Raw genomic sequence first — 18,769 nt, 5'->3', positions numbered from 1 at the left:
CATGGAGTCCAACCCCCTGCCACAGCAGCTCCCTAGCCCAGGTTGCACAGGTAGGCGTCCAGGCGGGTCCTGAATGTCTCCAGAGAAGGAGAGTCCACCACCTCTCTGTGCAGCTGTGCCACTGCTCCGTCACTGCACAGGGAAGAAGTTCCCACACACATTTGTGCAGAACTTCCTATGCTTCAGTTTGTGGCCATTTCCCCTCGTCCTATCACCACACACTGCTGAGAAGTGTCTGGTCTCATCCCTTTTCCTCCCGCTCCTTAGATATTTATAGATGTGGATCATATCCCCTCTGAATCTTCGTTTTTCAAGGCTGAACAGATTCAGGTCTCTCAGCCTTTCCTCATAAGGGAGGTGTTCCATGTCCTTCATCATATTTGTAGCCCTCTGCTGGACTCTTTCGAGGAGGTTCCTGTCTTCAGGATTAGTTCTATTCATGAAACACCTAGATTTTAATAAATATTAATGGGATTCATTAATAAGGTTAACAACTCCAGAAGAAGAGAGCAAGAGAGAATAACAGAACTGTTGAGAACTGCTGAGCAGATCACAGAGCACATGTGGGGCAGCATTGTGCTGTTCCATACTGGCTGAGCTATGGTGGCCACAATGGAGTGTTGCCTTTGTTCCCATCCCAGTGATTTTATTAAGAATTCTCTGCATTTCTGAAAATAAAGAAACACTCTTCATGTTTTAAAAACAATATAATTTTATCACAAGTGAGAAAAAAAGGGAACATCTAATAAAAATGTTCTTGCTGGTTTTACTGAAAAAAATAAAATCTGATAAGCCTCATAATCTTAATTTTCATGCTCACAGATTTGGAACAAATGAGGATAATACATGATTATCCTCAGCTTTTCGATATAAACTATTGTCTGAGTCCTGTGCACTGGTATTACTATAATATAACAAGATAATCTTCGAGACACCTATTTGAGGGTCAAACCAATCTGTATTACTTTCTGGTCCTCTGAATATTTACTTAATCCATTTTAGAGGCTGACTGTCAAACCAGAAATTGTCTAAATAAACCAGCTACTGGCTGTGAATTTACCGTGAAAGACTTAACCAATTATGTTGATTATTGACAGGAATGTTTTGAGAAGAACACAAGATTTTCATCTCATTCTTATAGCCTACAGTAACTATAGAGAAAGCTGAATAAAATGGCACACTTACAGTCTGGGTACTCCAATTTAGTATTCTGCTCCCTATACTAATATGTTTTAAAAGCTCGTTAATATAATAAGTATTTTCTTGAAATATGCAACACCTTAAAAAAAAGATGGGTCATTTATAATCTGCATATGACAGGACTATACAAACTTCAGTCAAGTAGTACATTTCTCTGCCAAACTGCCCTACTGCCCAGTGAGGTTGTGGAATCCTCTTCTATGAAGATTTTCAAGACCTGTCTGGAAGCCTACCTATGTGATCTATTGTATGGTACCTACTTTAGCAGAAAGGCTGAACTTGATTTCTTGAGGTTCCTTCCAATCCCTGCAATTCTGTAGTTCTGTAAATTATGTAATTCCCCATTAAAATAGATCTCATTGTTCCACAAAGAAAAAAGCCAATTCTGATGCTATAATTTTGAGGATGACAGATATCTGAAATTACTTTTTATATCCTGTAAGTCTCTTACAAAGCCCTAGGTAACTAAGACTCTTGCAAGGGGCCTCACTCCTGCATAAAGGATTAATTTGCAGACCTCTGAATACATTAAATCAAATTCTAATTAACTTTGATCAATATTCTTTAGGCCTTGTTTATTCTACAAAACAATCATGTTTAAACACAGTAGTGAAACATATTTCTCTTGGTCGCCTGAATAGATAGAAAAATAATGTGCTAATATGATGTATTTTAGTAAGCCTAGTGCAAACTTAACCTGAACCACATTAATTGAAGTGCTCTTGGAATGAGATAGTGCTCTGCATGAATTAAGGCATCAGACAGAGTTGCATTAAAAAGTGTACAAATAAAACCTGAACCCATGGTATTTCAAAAGACTTGTTTTAATAGAATTTTTATTTGTACATAATGCCTTCAAAAGCTATTTTGTATTAGTATTCATTACAGATATTTCCTACTCTTATTGAACTCACAGAATCACAGAATTGTACATTCTCTGCATGGAACTATTGGTATAATTACATAATACCTTGAAGATTGAGGAAAAAAATGAACTCTCCTGTATCTCATAAACACACAGCTCTATACTTCAGGAGGGAACCTCACTGGGTACTAGGCTTTGGCATCAATGATACATGCTATTTAAAATTATTCTCCTATGCCATGCAGAGAAGAATTACAGCCAGATCTGTACTCTCTGCTGGGGAAAATGAATATTCACTATGTCAACCAAAAATTTTGTTCAGAAATACAAGTCAGTTCAATCAGGAAATTGAAAAAGATAGCTTTTTGTCCTGTTAATAACATGAAGTCACAAAAGAAGCAAATATTTTCATCTTAAATTGTTTTAAATTTTTGTATAAACAAACAAACACACTCCACATTGAAAACTGAAGAATAAAGATATGAAATACAGAATTTGTAATTAAATAGTGTATAGCACTATTGCCCACAGCATTATTTTTTATGTTACATAACCTTATTCTAGTCACTATTTATGCTGTTGCATTAATAGGTGTATAATCTAAATATTTGTCACAATATAACTGTTATAGAAAAAAACCTTATTCACAATGATAAAGCAAGTTGAATACTCCAGCAAAGTGAAATACTCAAATAATGTGATATTTAAAGATATCAAAAGAAAAGCTATTAAGTACTGCTCTGAAAACTACAACTTTGGAAATAATTTAAGTGATTAAACATTTTAAAGTGGTACATTTTTTTTAAAGACACTGATAGGAATAAATCACAGTGATTTTTTCATTACAGCTGCCTTTTCAGCAACATTTCTTTCCATTTCCACATTAGGATGGAACACATTACCACCACTTCATAGTTTTTTTTTATAATCCTTTTAATCGGCACTTCCATTTTGTTTCTGTAATTTGCAAAATGCCATTCTTTTTAATGAAAATAAATTATGTGAACAATCTTACTCTTGACAAAATTGTTTACTCTTGATGATTAATCATGTTCCTGATTTGTGTATTATCTCAAACCATAGATCTATGAAGAGTTATATTTAATTCCGTATTTTCCAACCTTAAATCTTTTGCATCTGTAATGAGAAAATTCTAGCTGTATATTTTCATTAGGCTGATCCAGTAATCCATCTCTACTCTGCAAACCATTAAAAGTACATTTTCAAGTGCTCTGTTGATGTGAGTTGCTTGTTTGTTAGCAGAATGGGGGCCTAAAACAGGCTATGTCTGACAACAAATAAAAACAGAGGAATAAGATTCTGTCAAAGAGTGACAGAATAGAGACTTTTTCTATTTATTCAATCAGATCTCGCTCTGCTTAAATGCAATATGAGTTGTACCATTATCCTAAATGGAACTAGACCTGACCCATTATTTTTTTGTTTGTTCCACAGTATTCTAAATGATATATAGCATATCATGTTAAAAATTTAAGTTCATTTACTTTCTACAAAACAGTCTTTCTGAATAAAATCAGTCTGTAGCTTTCTTAGGCACAGAAAAGAATACTAATGAAATCTATCTCTAAGTGGGAAAAAGTACTGAGTAAATGACAAAGAATTATCAGTAAATATGACTTAAACATTATTTCAAGAAAATGTATTCCAAAACTGATCTTGCTATGGTCTATAAATTTAAAAAATGTATACATTTATTGAGGTTTTTATCATGGGTCTAGCTCATCTCTCACATAACTTTGTATTCAGTGCTATGGATGACTTGACTTACCATCTTCATCTTCAGAAACTAGAGTTGCGTCAAGAAGCAGAGAAGTCTGAAAAGGAAGAGATAGAAAGCGATAGTGTATCAAAGTATTACACACATAATTTCACTTGTAAATGAGATGAGTTTTCAAAAATAAAATCAACAGCCTCTCCTGACCACTTCAAGTGGGAAAGAGCACCTTATGAAGAGCTAAAAAAGTGCAATTAGAAAATACTGATATACTCCATAAAGAAGCACAACTTGTAAATTACTTTAAATTACTGAAATGTTACATATAAGCATATATGAATGAAAATAATGAACCCTGTACACTGTTCATTCACCATTCATATTAGATCAAAGTACCTTATAGCAACCTCAGGGTGTGCAGTTACATGTTTTTCATATGAAAAAGAAAGTGCAAGCAACACAATCCTGGTGTTTACTTCAAATCTATATTGGGAAGCAGCAGACAGGGAAATGGTTACATTCAGGAAACAATCGTAGACATCATAACCTAGTCATGGCCAAAGGTACAATCTATTTAGAAGGAGTTATCTTGAATATCTATCTTCAGAAGCACAGGTACAATCTGAGGCTGTATAACACCAAGATTTAGGTGATTAATTTCACAGAATCACAGAATTGTAGGGGATGGAAGGGACCTCCAGAAATCATTGAGTCCAAGCCCCCCGCCCATGCAGGCTCCCTAGCCCAGGTTGCACAGGTAGGCATCCAGGTGGGTCTTGAACATCTCCAGAGAAGGAGACTCCACCACCTCTCTGTGCAGCTGTGCCACTGCTCCGTCACTGCACTGGGAAGAATTCTATATTTGATTTTATGTAAAAGGGCTCAAAATTGATGTAATGTCCTTCATTCTTTCTTACTCTGAAGTCAGTGGCTATATTCTCACTGTTTCTTTCATTCTTAGTTCATGCATCACCATTATTTTTGTATGAAGTTTTGACATACAAGAGGGATGCTCCGAAAGTAATGCCTCCTGTTTCATTATGTTGGCCCATTACAACAGAGGCAGATGTTGGTAGAATGGCAGTAGAGATTGAAACTTTCCTCCAATATTCCATTACATTTTGTTGCCTTCTTGCAAATGGCAACAGAGGAGCAGTCTGACAAAATAGTGTCTGACATGGAAGCATGTATGAAGCAACGGTGTGCCACTGAATCCCTCCATGCAGAAAAAATGTACCCACTGACATTCATCAACATTTGCTGATTGTTTATGGAGACCAAAGAATGTATGTGAACACAGTAAGTCAGTGAGTGGTGTGTTTCAGCAGTGACAACAGTGACATGAAAGACAAGCTATGTCCAGATGGCCATGCACATCTGTCATACCATGAAATGAAGACTATCTCAACCTGCTCATTCATGTGATTTGAAGGATTGTGACCAAGAACCTGTGTATGGAACTGAATATCAGCTTCCATGCACTGGAAATGATGGTGGCAAAACTGGAATATCACAAAATTTGTGCCAGATGGGTTGTATGAATGCTTACAGAGGAACAGAAAGAACATGAATATGAAGCTGAAGGTGACAGTTTCCTGGATTGCATCATTGCCAGTGATGACATATGGTATCATTGATATGGGCCAGACCCAAAACAGCAGTTCATGAAGTGGTGATATGTGAATTCCTCATAAAAAAAAAGTTCAAGATTCAGCCCTCAGACAGTAAAGGGATGTGAAATATCTTTTAGGATAGGAAATGTGTGATCCTTCTGGATTTCTTTGAACCCATCCAAACCTTCAACTCTTGAATGCTACATCATGACAATAAGCAAAAGTTTGTTCTTCCAGAGTCAGATCAGAGAAGAGACAACCTTTCTCCAGCAACATGATAATGCCAGACTCCATACTGATTTGAAGACACTGCCAGTCCTGGCTGAACTGTCCTACCATACCCACCCTATAGTCTGGATTTGGCACCTTCTGACTTCCATCTGCTCAGGCCAATGAAAGATATCACAGCAGCTGTGAAAGTGGGTCACCTCTGCTGAAGCAGATTTTTGAGCATGGCATGCAGAGTTTTGTTCATTGCTGGTGAAAAAGCATAGCTTATGGTGACAATGTCAAAATATAGGATTTTGTAGCTGATAATTTGCTCTAATGAACAGTGCTATTGTGCTCCTTGTATCTGTTGTAGTTTCTATGGAAATAATAGGAAGCATTACTTTTGGAGTGATATATGTGTTTAGAAATATTCTTTCTGTAATACACTATGTATTTTTTTACTATGTTTACATTGCTGTAGTCTCAGTTTGCTCAAAATATAAAGTTTTACAAATGAAACTGAAGCAATGTGAAAATATATATTCTCACTCCTTTACTTTTGTTTCCATACTCTTTTCTACCTCTCATCTTATACCTTCTTTTCTCTCTTCAGTGTTCTTTCTTTCTCAGATGTCTACTAAGATGCTATACCAGTAATAAACAGCATGGAAGACATGGTCTTTTTTAGTCTAAGCTAAAGGGCTAGGAAGTAAGCAACATTAGTGATGCTCACTTATAATAAGCACTTGTAACAGATATTTCTGTTGCTGTAGATATAACAGTATAACCTCCTTCTTTGACAGAACTTCCCTAAATTAATATTCCTCTCTTTAAACAATATCAGAAATCCTCCTTTCTCTGAGAATAGCGGAAAGCTCAACATAATATAGGTAAATGTGGATATTGTTTTCCAAAACAAAAAACAAACAAACAAAAAAAAAAAACAAGAAGAGATGACTGACCTTCTCAGACTTGTGATAGATAAGCAAATAAGTAAATAAATAAATAAATAACAGACTGAAAAATCTTTTAAAAGTTACATAAAAATGATAGAATCTTCTGAGGCTTAGTGTATATTTAAAATTTTAGAATATACTCTTCTAGATCCTTTTCTTCTCCTTGCTATCAAAATCCAATATACCTTTTTTACCCCTTTATCAGATAATTACTAGACACATTCTAGTGGCAGATGTAGATCAGTAAATATCAAATGCAATTTATATTCAAAATATGTTCTTACATTTGAGATTTTTAAGTGTTGCTATCAGCATTTTATTACTGTCGCTCTGAAGAACGTCACTCTATGTGTCCAGTACACTCAGTAATGAACACATACAGAAGAAAATCTTTCTTAAATAAAACATTAATCACTCCTTAAGAAAGATGATTTTTTTAAAACATGAATAAAAAAATATATCCCCACTCATTACAGTAATAGTTTGGAATTTGATCTTGAAAAGCTTAATGTGGTGATGATTGTAATGAATTATGTAGCTCATGTATTATTTTACACAGATTGCTGTGTTAAATTAATTTGGGTTTGTTACAGCTCATATTGAGATATGTGTTTAGTTTTTTATGTTGTGTTTCAGGAAAAAGAAGTAGCAATTTGATAATGAATGAATATCATCCACTTTGAGAATGAAAGATACAGGGTTCAAAATAAGTCATCTTTTAAGGAAGGATCTTAAAGAACTAGACAAAAACAAAAAGATTGTGGGAGAGCAAAGAGTGACAGCTTTCAGATAGGTAGAAAGCTGATGCACACAGATGCAGTTCCTACATCTCTAGGAATACAACCAGGTGTAATAAAAAAAAGATGCTTTACAGCAATAGGAACTTAGTTTTGACAGTCGAAACTAAATGGGAAGAAACCTCACAATATTTTGTGTGTAGGAGTTGCTAAACACTAGAAGAAACTGTCTCAATGGCTCTTTGCTCTTTTTTAAGAAGAGGTCAGGCATTTGACTATTAGGAATGTTTGTAGACTGACTGATCTTACCGCAGGGCAAGAAGATGATTGTCTTTAGGTCTTTCATAGTTCTATTATCTTTAAATCTGTAGTTTTATGATTGTGGCATTTTCCACTAGCTGTACACACAATGATGTATCTCAGACTTGTCTTTTAAGAAATCTTTAGGAAAAGTGTCAGGCTTGAAACACATGCCTGTAATGTACTCAAATGATGCAAGAATCCTGGTCTGAACCAGATTTATTCCAATTTCACAGATGAAGAAAATGAAACCAAAAGAGACTAAGTTGTACATGCACATGAATACACTGTGAATCAATAGCAGACAGAGAAGTTAAAAATCTTACTCTGAATTTTATGCTTAAAATTGCAAAAATAAAATAAAGGCATGTTGAAAAGGAAAATACAGAAGAAATTTAAAAAAGTCCCATAGATCATAGGAGCTGCATACTTCTCTAGTCATAAAATACATACTTTGGAAGTATAGTGTGGCATAGTTTCTAAAAAGTGCATATTTTCATTACAATTTCTTTTGACTAAATGAAGTATCCATCCAGTTCGAAAGGAAAAAAAAACTGCCTAAGTACTGCTAGACAGCTGTTCAGAGTCTTTTAATATATAATTTCTAAGAGTTTAGCAATCAGCTGTGGCTATTAATCACCCTGACAAAATCACTGATTTTAATTTCCTTCTTTCAAGTTGCATGGAACAGTCTGAGTTAAATTACAAGAACTGAGAAGGCCAAAAAGCACAATAAACACACCTTAGAGGACCTTCTAGTCCTTGAGATATGAAAAAAGACTCTGAGCATCTGGAGAACTACTGCCTTTTTAACTTTTAATTAACTTATTATTATAGCTTTTGGGAACTTAAACAGCTTCGTGAAAGTAAAACTGAAGTCTGAGGGAAGGAAGTAAAGCAGAGTGGTCTGAGTAAGGATCATTGGCAAATGAGGCCAGGGAGGTCCTCACTGCACTGTACTGCTGCCCCCTTTCGGACAAAGAACACGAAGACTATGAGGAGGCTGCTCAGAAGCCTAAAAACTCTATGAGACGAGTAAGGTTTAACTGTAGAGTTTTGACAGGATTCTTTTGCCTTTTGTATGTCACTGGACTCGACTTGTTTCTTTCATACTCTCAGACACAAAATCATTAAGGTTGGAAAAGACCACTAAGATCATCCAGTCCATCCCAAACCATCCAGACCATACCCACAAACCATGTCCCTCAGTGCCACATCTTCCCAGTTCTTAAGACACCTCCAGGGACAGTGACTCCACTGTGTCCATGTGCAGCCCATGACAATGCCTGAACACCCTATTGGAGAAGAAATTTTGCCTAATATCCAACCTTGACCTTAGGGCCTTTCTCTCTTTTCCTATCACTGTTACATGGGAAAAAAGGCTGACTCCTGTCTCTCTACAGTCTCCTTTCAGGTAATTGTAGAAGGCAATAACACCTTCCCTGAGCCTTTTCTTTTCCAGTTTAAAAAATCCTAACTCCCTCAGACACTTCTCATAAGACTTGTGCTCCAGACCCCTAATAGCTTCATTGCTCTTCACTGGACACAATCCAGGGCCTCATGTCCTTCTTGTAGTGAGGGACCCAACACTGAACACAGTACTCGAGGTGTGGTCTCACCAGAACTGACTACAGGGGGATGATCCCCTCTGTGCTCCTGCTGGCTCTGTTTTATCTGATACAAGCCAGGATGTCACTGGCCTTCTTGGCCATTGAGGCACACTGCTAACTCATGATCAGCTGGACATTGACTAACACACCAAGAACCTTACCTCCATGTAGCTTTCCAGCCACTCTACCCCAAGTCTGTATTGTTGCCTGGGGTTGTTATGGCCCAAGTGAAGGACCTGACATGCGCTCTTGTTGAACTTCATCCCAGTGGCCTCAGATCAGCTATCCAGCCTGTTCAGATACCTCTGCAGGGCATTCCTACCCTCAGCCAGATCAACACTTTCTCTCAACTTGGTGTTGCCTGAAATCTTATTGAGGGTGAACTCAATCCCTTGTTCAGAAACACATTATTAACCCTGCTCTCTGAACATACAAAGTGGTGGGAGCCGGACCTGTGCTGAGGCACAAAGAAAGGCAAAATCACAGAATCAGGGTTTGGAAGGGACCTCAAGGATCATCAAGTTCAAATGCCCTGCAAATCTGTAGGTACCTTACAATGGGTAGGGTAGGTGTCCAGGTGAGTCTTGAATATCTCCATAGAAGGCAGATCCACAACCACTTATCTAAGGGATGAAACACCTCCCCTATGAGGAAAGGCTGAAAGAGCTTCAGCTGCCCAGCCTGAAGAAGAGAAGGCTCTGAGGTGACCTGACAGCAGCCTTTCAATATCTATAGCGGAGAATCTATATTCCCACAGTATTCTCCTAAGGAAACTGGCAGCCCGTGGTGTGGACAGGTTCACTCTTCTCTGGGTGGAGAACTGGCTGGAGGGCCGTGCCCAGAGGGTAGTGGTTAATGGAGTTAAGTCCAGCTGGCGTCCTGTTACGAGTGGTGTCCCCCAAGGGTCAGTTTTGGGGCCCATCTTGTTTAATATCTTTATTGATGACCTAGATGAGGGAATTGAGTGTACCCTCAGTAAGTTTGCAGATGACACAAAGTTGGGAGGATGTGTCAAACTGCCTGAGGGTAGGGAGGCCCTTCAGAGGGATTTGGATAGGCTGAACAGCTGGGCTGAGCTTAATGGGATGAGGTTCAATAAGACCAAGTGCCGGGTCCTGCACTTTGGCCACAATAACCCCATGCAATGCTATAGGCTTGGGGCAGAATGGCTTGAAGAATGTAGAGAGGAAAAGGACCTGGGGGTGTTGGTTGATGCTCGGCTCAACATGAGCCGGCAGTGTGCCCAGGTGGCCAAGAAGGCCAACGGCATCCTGGCCTGTATTAGAAATAGTGTAGCCAGCAGGAGCAGGGAGGTGATCATCCCCCTATACTCAGCTCTGGTACGGCCGCACCTCGAGTACTGTGTTCAGTTTTGGGCCCCTCACTACAAGAAGGACATTGAGGCCCTGGAGCGTGTTCAGAGAAGGGCAACAAAACTGGTGAGGGGTCTGGAGCACAAGTCTTATGAGGAGCGGCTGAGGGAGCTGGGATTGTTTAGTCTGGAGAAGAGGAGGCTCAGAGGAGACCTTATTGCACTCTACCACTTCCTGAAGGGGGGTTGTGGTGAGGAGGGGGTGGGCCTCTTCTCCCTGATAAATAACGACAGGACGAGAGGGAATGGCCACAAGTTGCGCCGGGGAAGATTTAGATTAGACCTGAGGAAGCATTTCTTTTCTGAAAGAGTGGTCAGGCACTGGAATGGCCTGCCTAGGGAGTTGGTTGAGGCACCATCCCTAGCGCTGTTCAAGAAGCGTTTAGATGAGGTGCTAAAGGATTTAATTTAGTAGTTGGGTAGAGATAGTGATAGGAGGATGGTTGGACTAGATGATCTTACAGGTCCTTTCCAACCTTATGAACTTATGAACTTATGAACTTATGGAGCTACAGGAAAGAAGGGGACAGATTCTTCAGCAGGGTCTATGGTGATAGAACAAGGGGAAAAGGCATCAAGCTCAAAGAGGGTAGATTTAGGTTGGGTATAAGGAAATAAATCTTATACAGTGAAGGTGGTGAGGCACTGGAACAGTTATGTGTGCATCCTTGATCTGGCCATGGTACCATCAGACTTTAAGCACTGAGCTGAAAAAGTAATTTGAAAGGATGTTGTTAACAGATTAAGATGGGTCAAATATTATGAGGGATTTCAATCAAACACTTCATTGTTCTGAGAAAGGTGCTAGTGTGGGCTGTCAGGACATTTGAAGGACTCATCTGAAAGCAAGAAATTGTGAGACAATACAAAGCTTTTCACACAAAAGAGAAAGAAACAAACCTTGGGGTTGTGGGTCAAAGTAAACTATTAAGAGCTTCCTTTTATCAGGATGGTGCTGAGATACTGAAGATGAAGGTGATATTCTTTCATTTGTCTTCTCCTTTCCCAGAAATGAAAACCTATCCTCTTAATCAACATTTCCTATTTTTTCTTTTGTCACAGTTCTAATTTAACCTTCAGCCTCATATACCTGAAATTTAACTCGATGAGTTGCTCCATTGCTTAAATGACTGAAAGGCACTTTAAAATTAAAGTGCTTTTGTGCTGTAAATTGTGAGATAGCTTCTCATTACTGCAACTATTATCGTGCACTACTCACAAAATCTGAATGTTCGTGATTGCTTTTGATAGTGAGTAGAGATCACTCCAGCTGTTCCAATACAATAGTGTGTTAAATTGGTTTTGTAGTGAGCTTGCATAAACATAAAATGTTTAACATGCATGGAAAGCAACACTATAAATTTAAAATGCTATGATATAAGCAACATTTGGTAAGCTTCATCAGGCCTTTTTGGGGAAAACAAAACAAACAAGCAAAGAAAAACCACCTACTGGAACAAGAGAATTCCCGAAGTGGGATGTATTGCTACAAGTCTTCAAGTCAGACAGACTGCATTAATGTGAGGTTAGCATTAGCACTTGAACCTACTGAAGTCAATAGAAATTTGTCACCACTGACTTCAGTGAGGCAGGAATTTGCTCCATGTTTCCTAAGAGGGCAGCTCTGGGTAGAAAAATGACCTCATGCTCAGAGTTCCCTCATCCTGACGGCTGTGACCACTGCTGTGTGCAAGATCCTAGATGAATATCTCCTCTACATGCTCACATTTTACACCTGTTCCTTTGGAAAACACACGTAAATATACACATATTTTTATGTATTTGAGCATATATATCTGAAATATATGCGTGTGCCACTATGTAGAAGGGCTGCTCCGAAAGTAATGCCTCATATTTTATGATGTTGGCTCACTATGTCAGAGGTGTTGGTAGTACACCAGTAGAGGTTGAACCTTCCCACCAATATTCTTACATTTTGTTTCCCCATGACAGCTGGCAGCAGAGAGGCAGTCTGACAGAATGTCAGCATCCACTGAAGCTTGCTGACTGATTGTGTATGGAGACCAAGCAGTGTACATGAGCACAGCAGGACACTGGGCGATGCAGTTCAGCAGTGGTGACAACGGATCACCTTTACCAGTGTAGTTTTTTATGAGTGTGGCATACAGGCTCTTGCTCATCACTGACAAAAGTGCACAGCTGATGGTGGTTAGCTCTGTTTAAAAAACAGCATTTTGTAGCTGAGAATCTGCTCTATCAGATAGTGTTATTGCACTCCTTGTATTGTAGTTGCCACAGAAATAAATAGGAGGCATTACTTTCAGGGCAGCCTACGGATAGATAGATAGAACTGTATACATACAACATACGGAGAATTTGTAATATCTAGTGTATATGTATATTAGAATGGATATTAATGTCCATAGGATATTCTGAAATCCTTTGAAAGAAGCTGCAATAGCATGGTTGAAGGTAACATCACACAAACCAAGTCTTTCTTGCTCTGACACTATACGATTAGCATTAGCATACTAGTATTTTCTTGTATTTTGATGATATCACTGTATCTAGACAGTGAAATGAATTCTAGGGAGGAATGCAGAAGACCTGTGTGCAAGTGTTCAAGAGCAGCTACTTAATCACCCCACGCCTTGGCCTAGAATAGGCAGTACATGCAGGTTCAACCACAGGGAACAGAATTAACTCATTGCAGCTCTCATCGGTTTTTTTCCAAACGCAGCATTTCCTCACTCACAGCGTACCGCCCTCGGGACGCTCACTGCGTGCAAAGCCCTCCACCAGCCGCAGCTACCTTAGCGCTCAGCGGGATCCCCGCCGTTCTCAAACGCATGAGCGAGAAAGGCTTTGTGTAAACTTCAGCGGCCGAACTCAGAGCCGCCATCCCTCCGCCTTCAGCCGGGCCCCGCGCAGGTGAGGGCGGGCTCAGCGCGGCGGGGCGGAGCCGGGGCGGGGCGGGGCGGAGGAACTGCGGCCGCGCTGCCCCGCGCCGCAGGAAGCACCGCCCGTGCGCCTTCCTCCTTCTCTTCCTCCTCCGCCCGCCTCCCGCGGCGGCGGCGGCGGCGCGGCCATGCAGCAGTACTTCTCCCTGTCCGACTGCGAGGTGATGGGCTTCGATCTGGATCACACGCTGTGCCGCTACCACCTTCCGCAGACCGCCACGGTGAGCGCGGGCACAGCGCGACCGCCCGAGCGGATGGGAGGGTGGGGTTGCGCGGGGCCGGGGGGAGTCCGGGGTGCGGGGACAGCCCCGCGGAGGGGCGGAGAGCCGCCGGGAAACGTGAGCAGAGGGGGGAAGCGGGAGCGTGTCGCTTTGCCCCCGCGACAGGCCTCAGCCCGAGCCGTGAGCCCTGCGGTGGCTTTGCCTTGGAAACTGCGCCTCCGGCGAGCTCTCCTGCCTGGAGCGGTGCTGGGGAAGGCGGAGTCTCCCCGCCTGATCGCGAGGAGTTGCAGGCAGTTAGAAATGCTTTGCGCGAACTTTCTCGTGCTTAGAACAGCGAGCGTAAGGGCGTTCAGCATCTGCCTCTGTGCTGCTGTCCGGCAGAGCCGGAGCCTGCTGGTGTGAGCTGTGACTTCTGCCTCAGCGCTGCCTGGCCCCTTTCAGCACTTTAAAATCACAGAATTGTAGGGGTTGGAGGGGACCTGCAGAGATCATGTAGTCCAACCCCCTGCCAAAGCAGCTCCCTAGCCCAGGTTGCACAGGTAGGCGTCCAGGTGTGTCTTGAACATCTCCAGACAAGGAGACTCCACTATCTCTCTGTGCAGCCTGTGCCAGTGCTCCGTCACTGCACTGAGAAGAAGTTCTCACACACATTTGTATGGAACTTCCAATGCATCAGATGCTGGCAAGGAGCATCAGAAGATGCAGCTCTTACTGTTTGTCTTTCTCACTATTCATAGTCATTCCAAGAGCAGCTTTTGGAGATCAGCTTTAATGAAGGATCTATGAGAAAAAGAAAATGATTGCTATTTTTTTTGTTTCTGTTTTTTTGTATTTCACTTAAAGACCAGGCATCAGCTGTGTAAATCTACTTGTGCAACTTTACCAGCACATTACAGTAAGAAATGGCTGAATGTTGTACTACACTTTAACAATATTCTTTCTGGCCTCATGAATAGTTTACTTAGTACTTGTTGCTTTCTTCAGAATATGTTTTATCAGGGATGTTTAAAATGTCTGCTGTCCGTTTATTGACAGGTTCAGATGCCACTTGTTGAATCAGGGTGACCGTGAAATAAATAAAAAGAAGACTTGGAAAGGGAAAGTACTGACTGGCCTTGGGTGCTTGCAGTCTTTGTTTACTAGCTGTCTTGAAGCATTGTGACAGTAGGGTAGTGTGCTGTACAGTTGGCTATGGTAGAAAAATGGCCCCAGAACTCTTGCATGAGCTTCTTGAGCTGTTTTCCAGCCAGCCAGGAATAACCTCAGGCACTACTGGGAAGATGTTGTAGGGCAGGATCCCCAGGTTCCTTGTTTGCCTCTTCTTAGGTGGTACTAAGGTTCACACCTTTCCAGGGGAACACTGTCCTTAGGTACCTTAATCAATGTAATAATGCCTTTTTAATTTTTTTTTTCCCCATCTATAGCTAATATATGATAGTTTTGCTCAGTATCTGGTAACGGAGAAGGGTTATGACAAAGACTTGCTGACTCTAAATCCAGAAAGCTTAGACTTTTGGTAAGTATGCTGAAAGTAACATACACTTTCTTCGTAACTTCCTTTATTTATACTGTACTTTTACGAGGCATGGAATACAGCCTCTTAGACAATTATTAAGTCTGTCAAACCAAATAGGTCATTTCAGGATTTTTCCAACAAGTATTTAAAGCTACAAATATTTTTCATGAGATACTTCTAACGTGTTTTGAAGTGACAACTGAGTATTCAAGCTTGCTTTGTGCTTCCTATTAATTCCCAACTGTGGTTTAACTTGCTGAGATACACCTTTTTCTTCTATAGCTCAATTGGTAAATACAGTGACAATCAGAATTTAGTCATACCTCCACGTTTCTCCTTACAGATGTGGTTTTTCTTTGTGTAAGGCAGAATAATCCCAACATTCTTCTCAGGATCTGAGGAAAGGCGACGTGCCAAGAAGTAGCCCTTGAGTGATGCTTTAGGCACAAAGCTGTAATGTCAGAGGCTAAAATGCAAGTTTCTGGTCTGAATTCAGTGGTAACTGAGGTGGAACTTTGATGTGAATCACTGATGTTCTGTAGGTTATTATCTGTGGCAGGAGTGTGAGGGTCAGGTTGAAGGTCAGGTTACTGCTGTTGGTTTTCGTTTTCTTTTTCCTTAAGAGAAGCACAGGTGTTTTGTTTTCAAGTTGTTTTACAGCTCATTTTTTGAGTGGTGAATTTCCACACGTGTCTGATTCCAAATCTCACCTGGTAATCAGAGTACCTGTATTTCTCATATTTTGATATCTCTGAGGCATGAAATCCATCGTTAAGATCTAGATATACCCACCTTGGTTCCATCCTGGAGCTGGGGGTGCCTAAGTATGGATCTGCAAGCCCACGGTGCTCATAGCATCCCACTGGTGCTACTCACCCAGGTGTCATCTGTAAAAGGATACAGACTGCTTGATGTGTTCGTGGCATGTTGTCTTTCCTTTGGGTACCATGTAACACGTAATGAAGAAAGCATTACTTTTTTCTTTTCCAATATTATTTTGGATACTGAACTCTGATCTCATTTTTCAAACAACCTAAGTTAATGTGAATTCATTTTTCTGAAAGGTGTGAATTTGCTAGATGAGTTAGGAACTACAATGGCACATCTATTCTACACAGCGTAGCTAGCCTTCACCCTGTGAGTGCACACTAGCCTGACAGTGCCTCTGCTTCACACACTCTTTAGGTATTCTGTTGTCTCGTTGACATTTTATCTGTCTCTTTCTTAATATTGGTGTTACTGTCAAGGGAGTAAGGAAGGGTGGTACAATCAAAATGCGTATTTAATTTTCTTTAATAGAAATAGTGGTTTAAACGTCATGTTTCTTAGTTGTATATGTACAGACCTTAATCTTCCAACCCTATCTATATGAATAATCACTGTGAACTCACAGAACAATGGAACTGGATTTATTTAGTAGGAATTTGCTATGTAAGTGAAATCCAGCCCTCACTGTAATGATATGTATTTGCATACGTTACTTTAAAACATGGGAGTGCTTGAGGGGTTGTGACTTGCTGCTTTTAAGTGGCATTGTTATATAGCTTTTGTAACAGCATTTCACTGTTCTGATACTGAGAAGCGTTCTTCTGAAAACATTTTTCTTGTTTCTTCCTCTAAAAAAACCAATTATTTTTAGTTGTAAAGGCTTGGCGTTGGACCTTGAAGATGGAAACTTCCTGAAGCTTGCAGAAGATGGAACAGTTCTGAGGTAGTACTGACTATATGTTTATTATTAAACAAACAAACATTTTTATCTTCTTTTTGAAAGTCATCTCAGTTTTATTAAACATTTAAATACTGGTTTCAGTATATATTTATATAAAAAATTAAATACTCTTGGGTAACCTAGTGTTCAGTACCTCTTAATGTTATAGACCTAGTATTTTCATAATATTTCCATATTAGCTTCTAGGAAGAATATATAATTTTTGATAAACATCTACGATTGAGTGCATACTGATCTTGAAACTAAATTCACTTTTTTCAGTGGCTACCAATGTACTCTGTCCAATTCTGCTAAGATCCAGGGTAAGGTTTTTCTTTGAATTCTGAGTAACTTGACTCAATCAGTGCTAATGACTAATGTTAATGACAGAGCAATTGTCTTTGTACCATACATATTCAAAATTCTTGCAGATGTGCTACGTGTAACTTAAATAGCCTGAGGTAGATTAAACACAGAAACTGACACACTCTCTTGGAAAGGTTTGTCTTTTTTTCCTCTTAAAAGTTAAATTTTCCCTTGAGTCATAATTTTAGTACATCTTTACTTCCTCCTTCCATTTATTTATTTATTTTTAACATGAGATTGAAAATGCTAGGGAAAATCAGATCTTTGGAAGGTGTCCCTGCCTGTGGCAGGGCAGGTAGGAACTAAGTGATCTATAAAGGTCCCTTCCAACACAAATTGTTCTGTGATTCTATTAAATAAGGAAAAAAATATCTGCAAGTCTTTGTTAGACTCAGAAATTCAGTTAGTATTGTGAATTTCAAAGAGCTACGCATAGAATTCAAGATGTGATGATATATTAATGTAAAGGGAGGAGTGTTACAGGATTAGTTATCCTGGCATTTCCTGTGTTTCCTTCAAAACTGTGATGTGTATGTTCTTTTAGAGCGTAGTTTGAGTGTCAAGTTAGTAGATTTTTAATTCCTGAAAAGCCTTGTATGCATTTCTGTATTACGTAGCCGCTTTGAGGGTTTAAACTAGAATTCTACTACAGCTCTGCCCTGCATTCTGTGAATGTTATGAGGCTTCATAATGGTGTATAGGCTTTTTGCTCTGTGTTTTATTGTGCAGTGTATATTGATAGTTCAAGTATAATGTCCTCATACAATTGAGAACATTCGAGCAACACAGAGTGATTGTGTTAGGAGGTGAGGCACAGTAGCCATGCCCTCAGACAACCAGACCTTTTTGAAGTAGAACTTATATTGGGGATTGTAGTGTATAAGTATAGTGATAAAAGCTTAAATCCTAGGAAACTTCTAATTGGTAACTCGTTAGTTCTGATGTGAAGATAAACTTGCATGCACTTCAGTGTTCAATAGTAATTTATTATATTGTTTCTTAATACTGTATAGAAGTAGTCCGAATCTTTTTAACTTTTTTTTTTTTTCATAATGTATCAAACAGGGCAAGTCATGGCACTAGGAGTATGACATCTGAAGAGATCCTGCAGATTTATGGAAGGAGAGAATGGAAGCATTTTAGTACAGTCAGTGGAATGCTTTCCCGCTCAGGTAGCTATAACTCAGAATGTACTGGTCTGTGAAATTGCTTTGGCCCTTTTGGTGCTTATTGTAGTGTTAGTTCATCCTATAATTATTAATAAATAAATAAATACTTGAGCTGAGAATTACTGGAATAGGTGAATGTTTGGGGCAAGGGTTGTTTTTATATTTTTAACTTCTAAAATTTCAGTTGCCAATTATAAAGCAAATAATGGACAAGCTAACATGTTCTGGTTATAGGGATGAGTGTGTTGCTTCTTGATGAAGTAGTTGATA

The 18,769-nt window shown here is 39.7% G+C and overlaps 1 protein-coding gene across 1 annotated transcript in view; it reads left to right on the top strand.

Annotated features, from left to right (window-relative positions):
* Positions 1-13,606: 13,606 nt before the first annotated feature.
* Positions 13,607-18,769, top strand: part of NT5DC1 (5'-nucleotidase domain containing 1) — a 126,311-nt gene continuing 121,148 nt past the window's right edge. Inside the window, exons 1-4 of the mRNA XM_065734685.1 lie at positions 13,607-13,740; positions 15,165-15,256; positions 16,896-16,967; positions 18,396-18,502. Of these exons, the coding sequence (XP_065590757.1) occupies positions 13,648-13,740; positions 15,165-15,256; positions 16,896-16,967; positions 18,396-18,502 (364 nt within the window). The 5' untranslated portion in view covers positions 13,607-13,647. The remainder of the gene's footprint in view (positions 13,741-15,164; positions 15,257-16,895; positions 16,968-18,395; positions 18,503-18,769) is intronic.

The sequence above is a fragment of the Cyrtonyx montezumae genome, unplaced genomic scaffold (assembly GCF_038088225.1).
Source record: "Cyrtonyx montezumae isolate F1298 unplaced genomic scaffold, pur_monq_1.0 scaffold_0, whole genome shotgun sequence".
NCBI classification, from domain to species: domain Eukaryota; kingdom Metazoa; phylum Chordata; class Aves; order Galliformes; family Odontophoridae; genus Cyrtonyx; species Cyrtonyx montezumae.
Note: the sequence above shows the minus strand (reverse complement) of the source record. Positions and strands in the feature narration are given on the sequence as shown.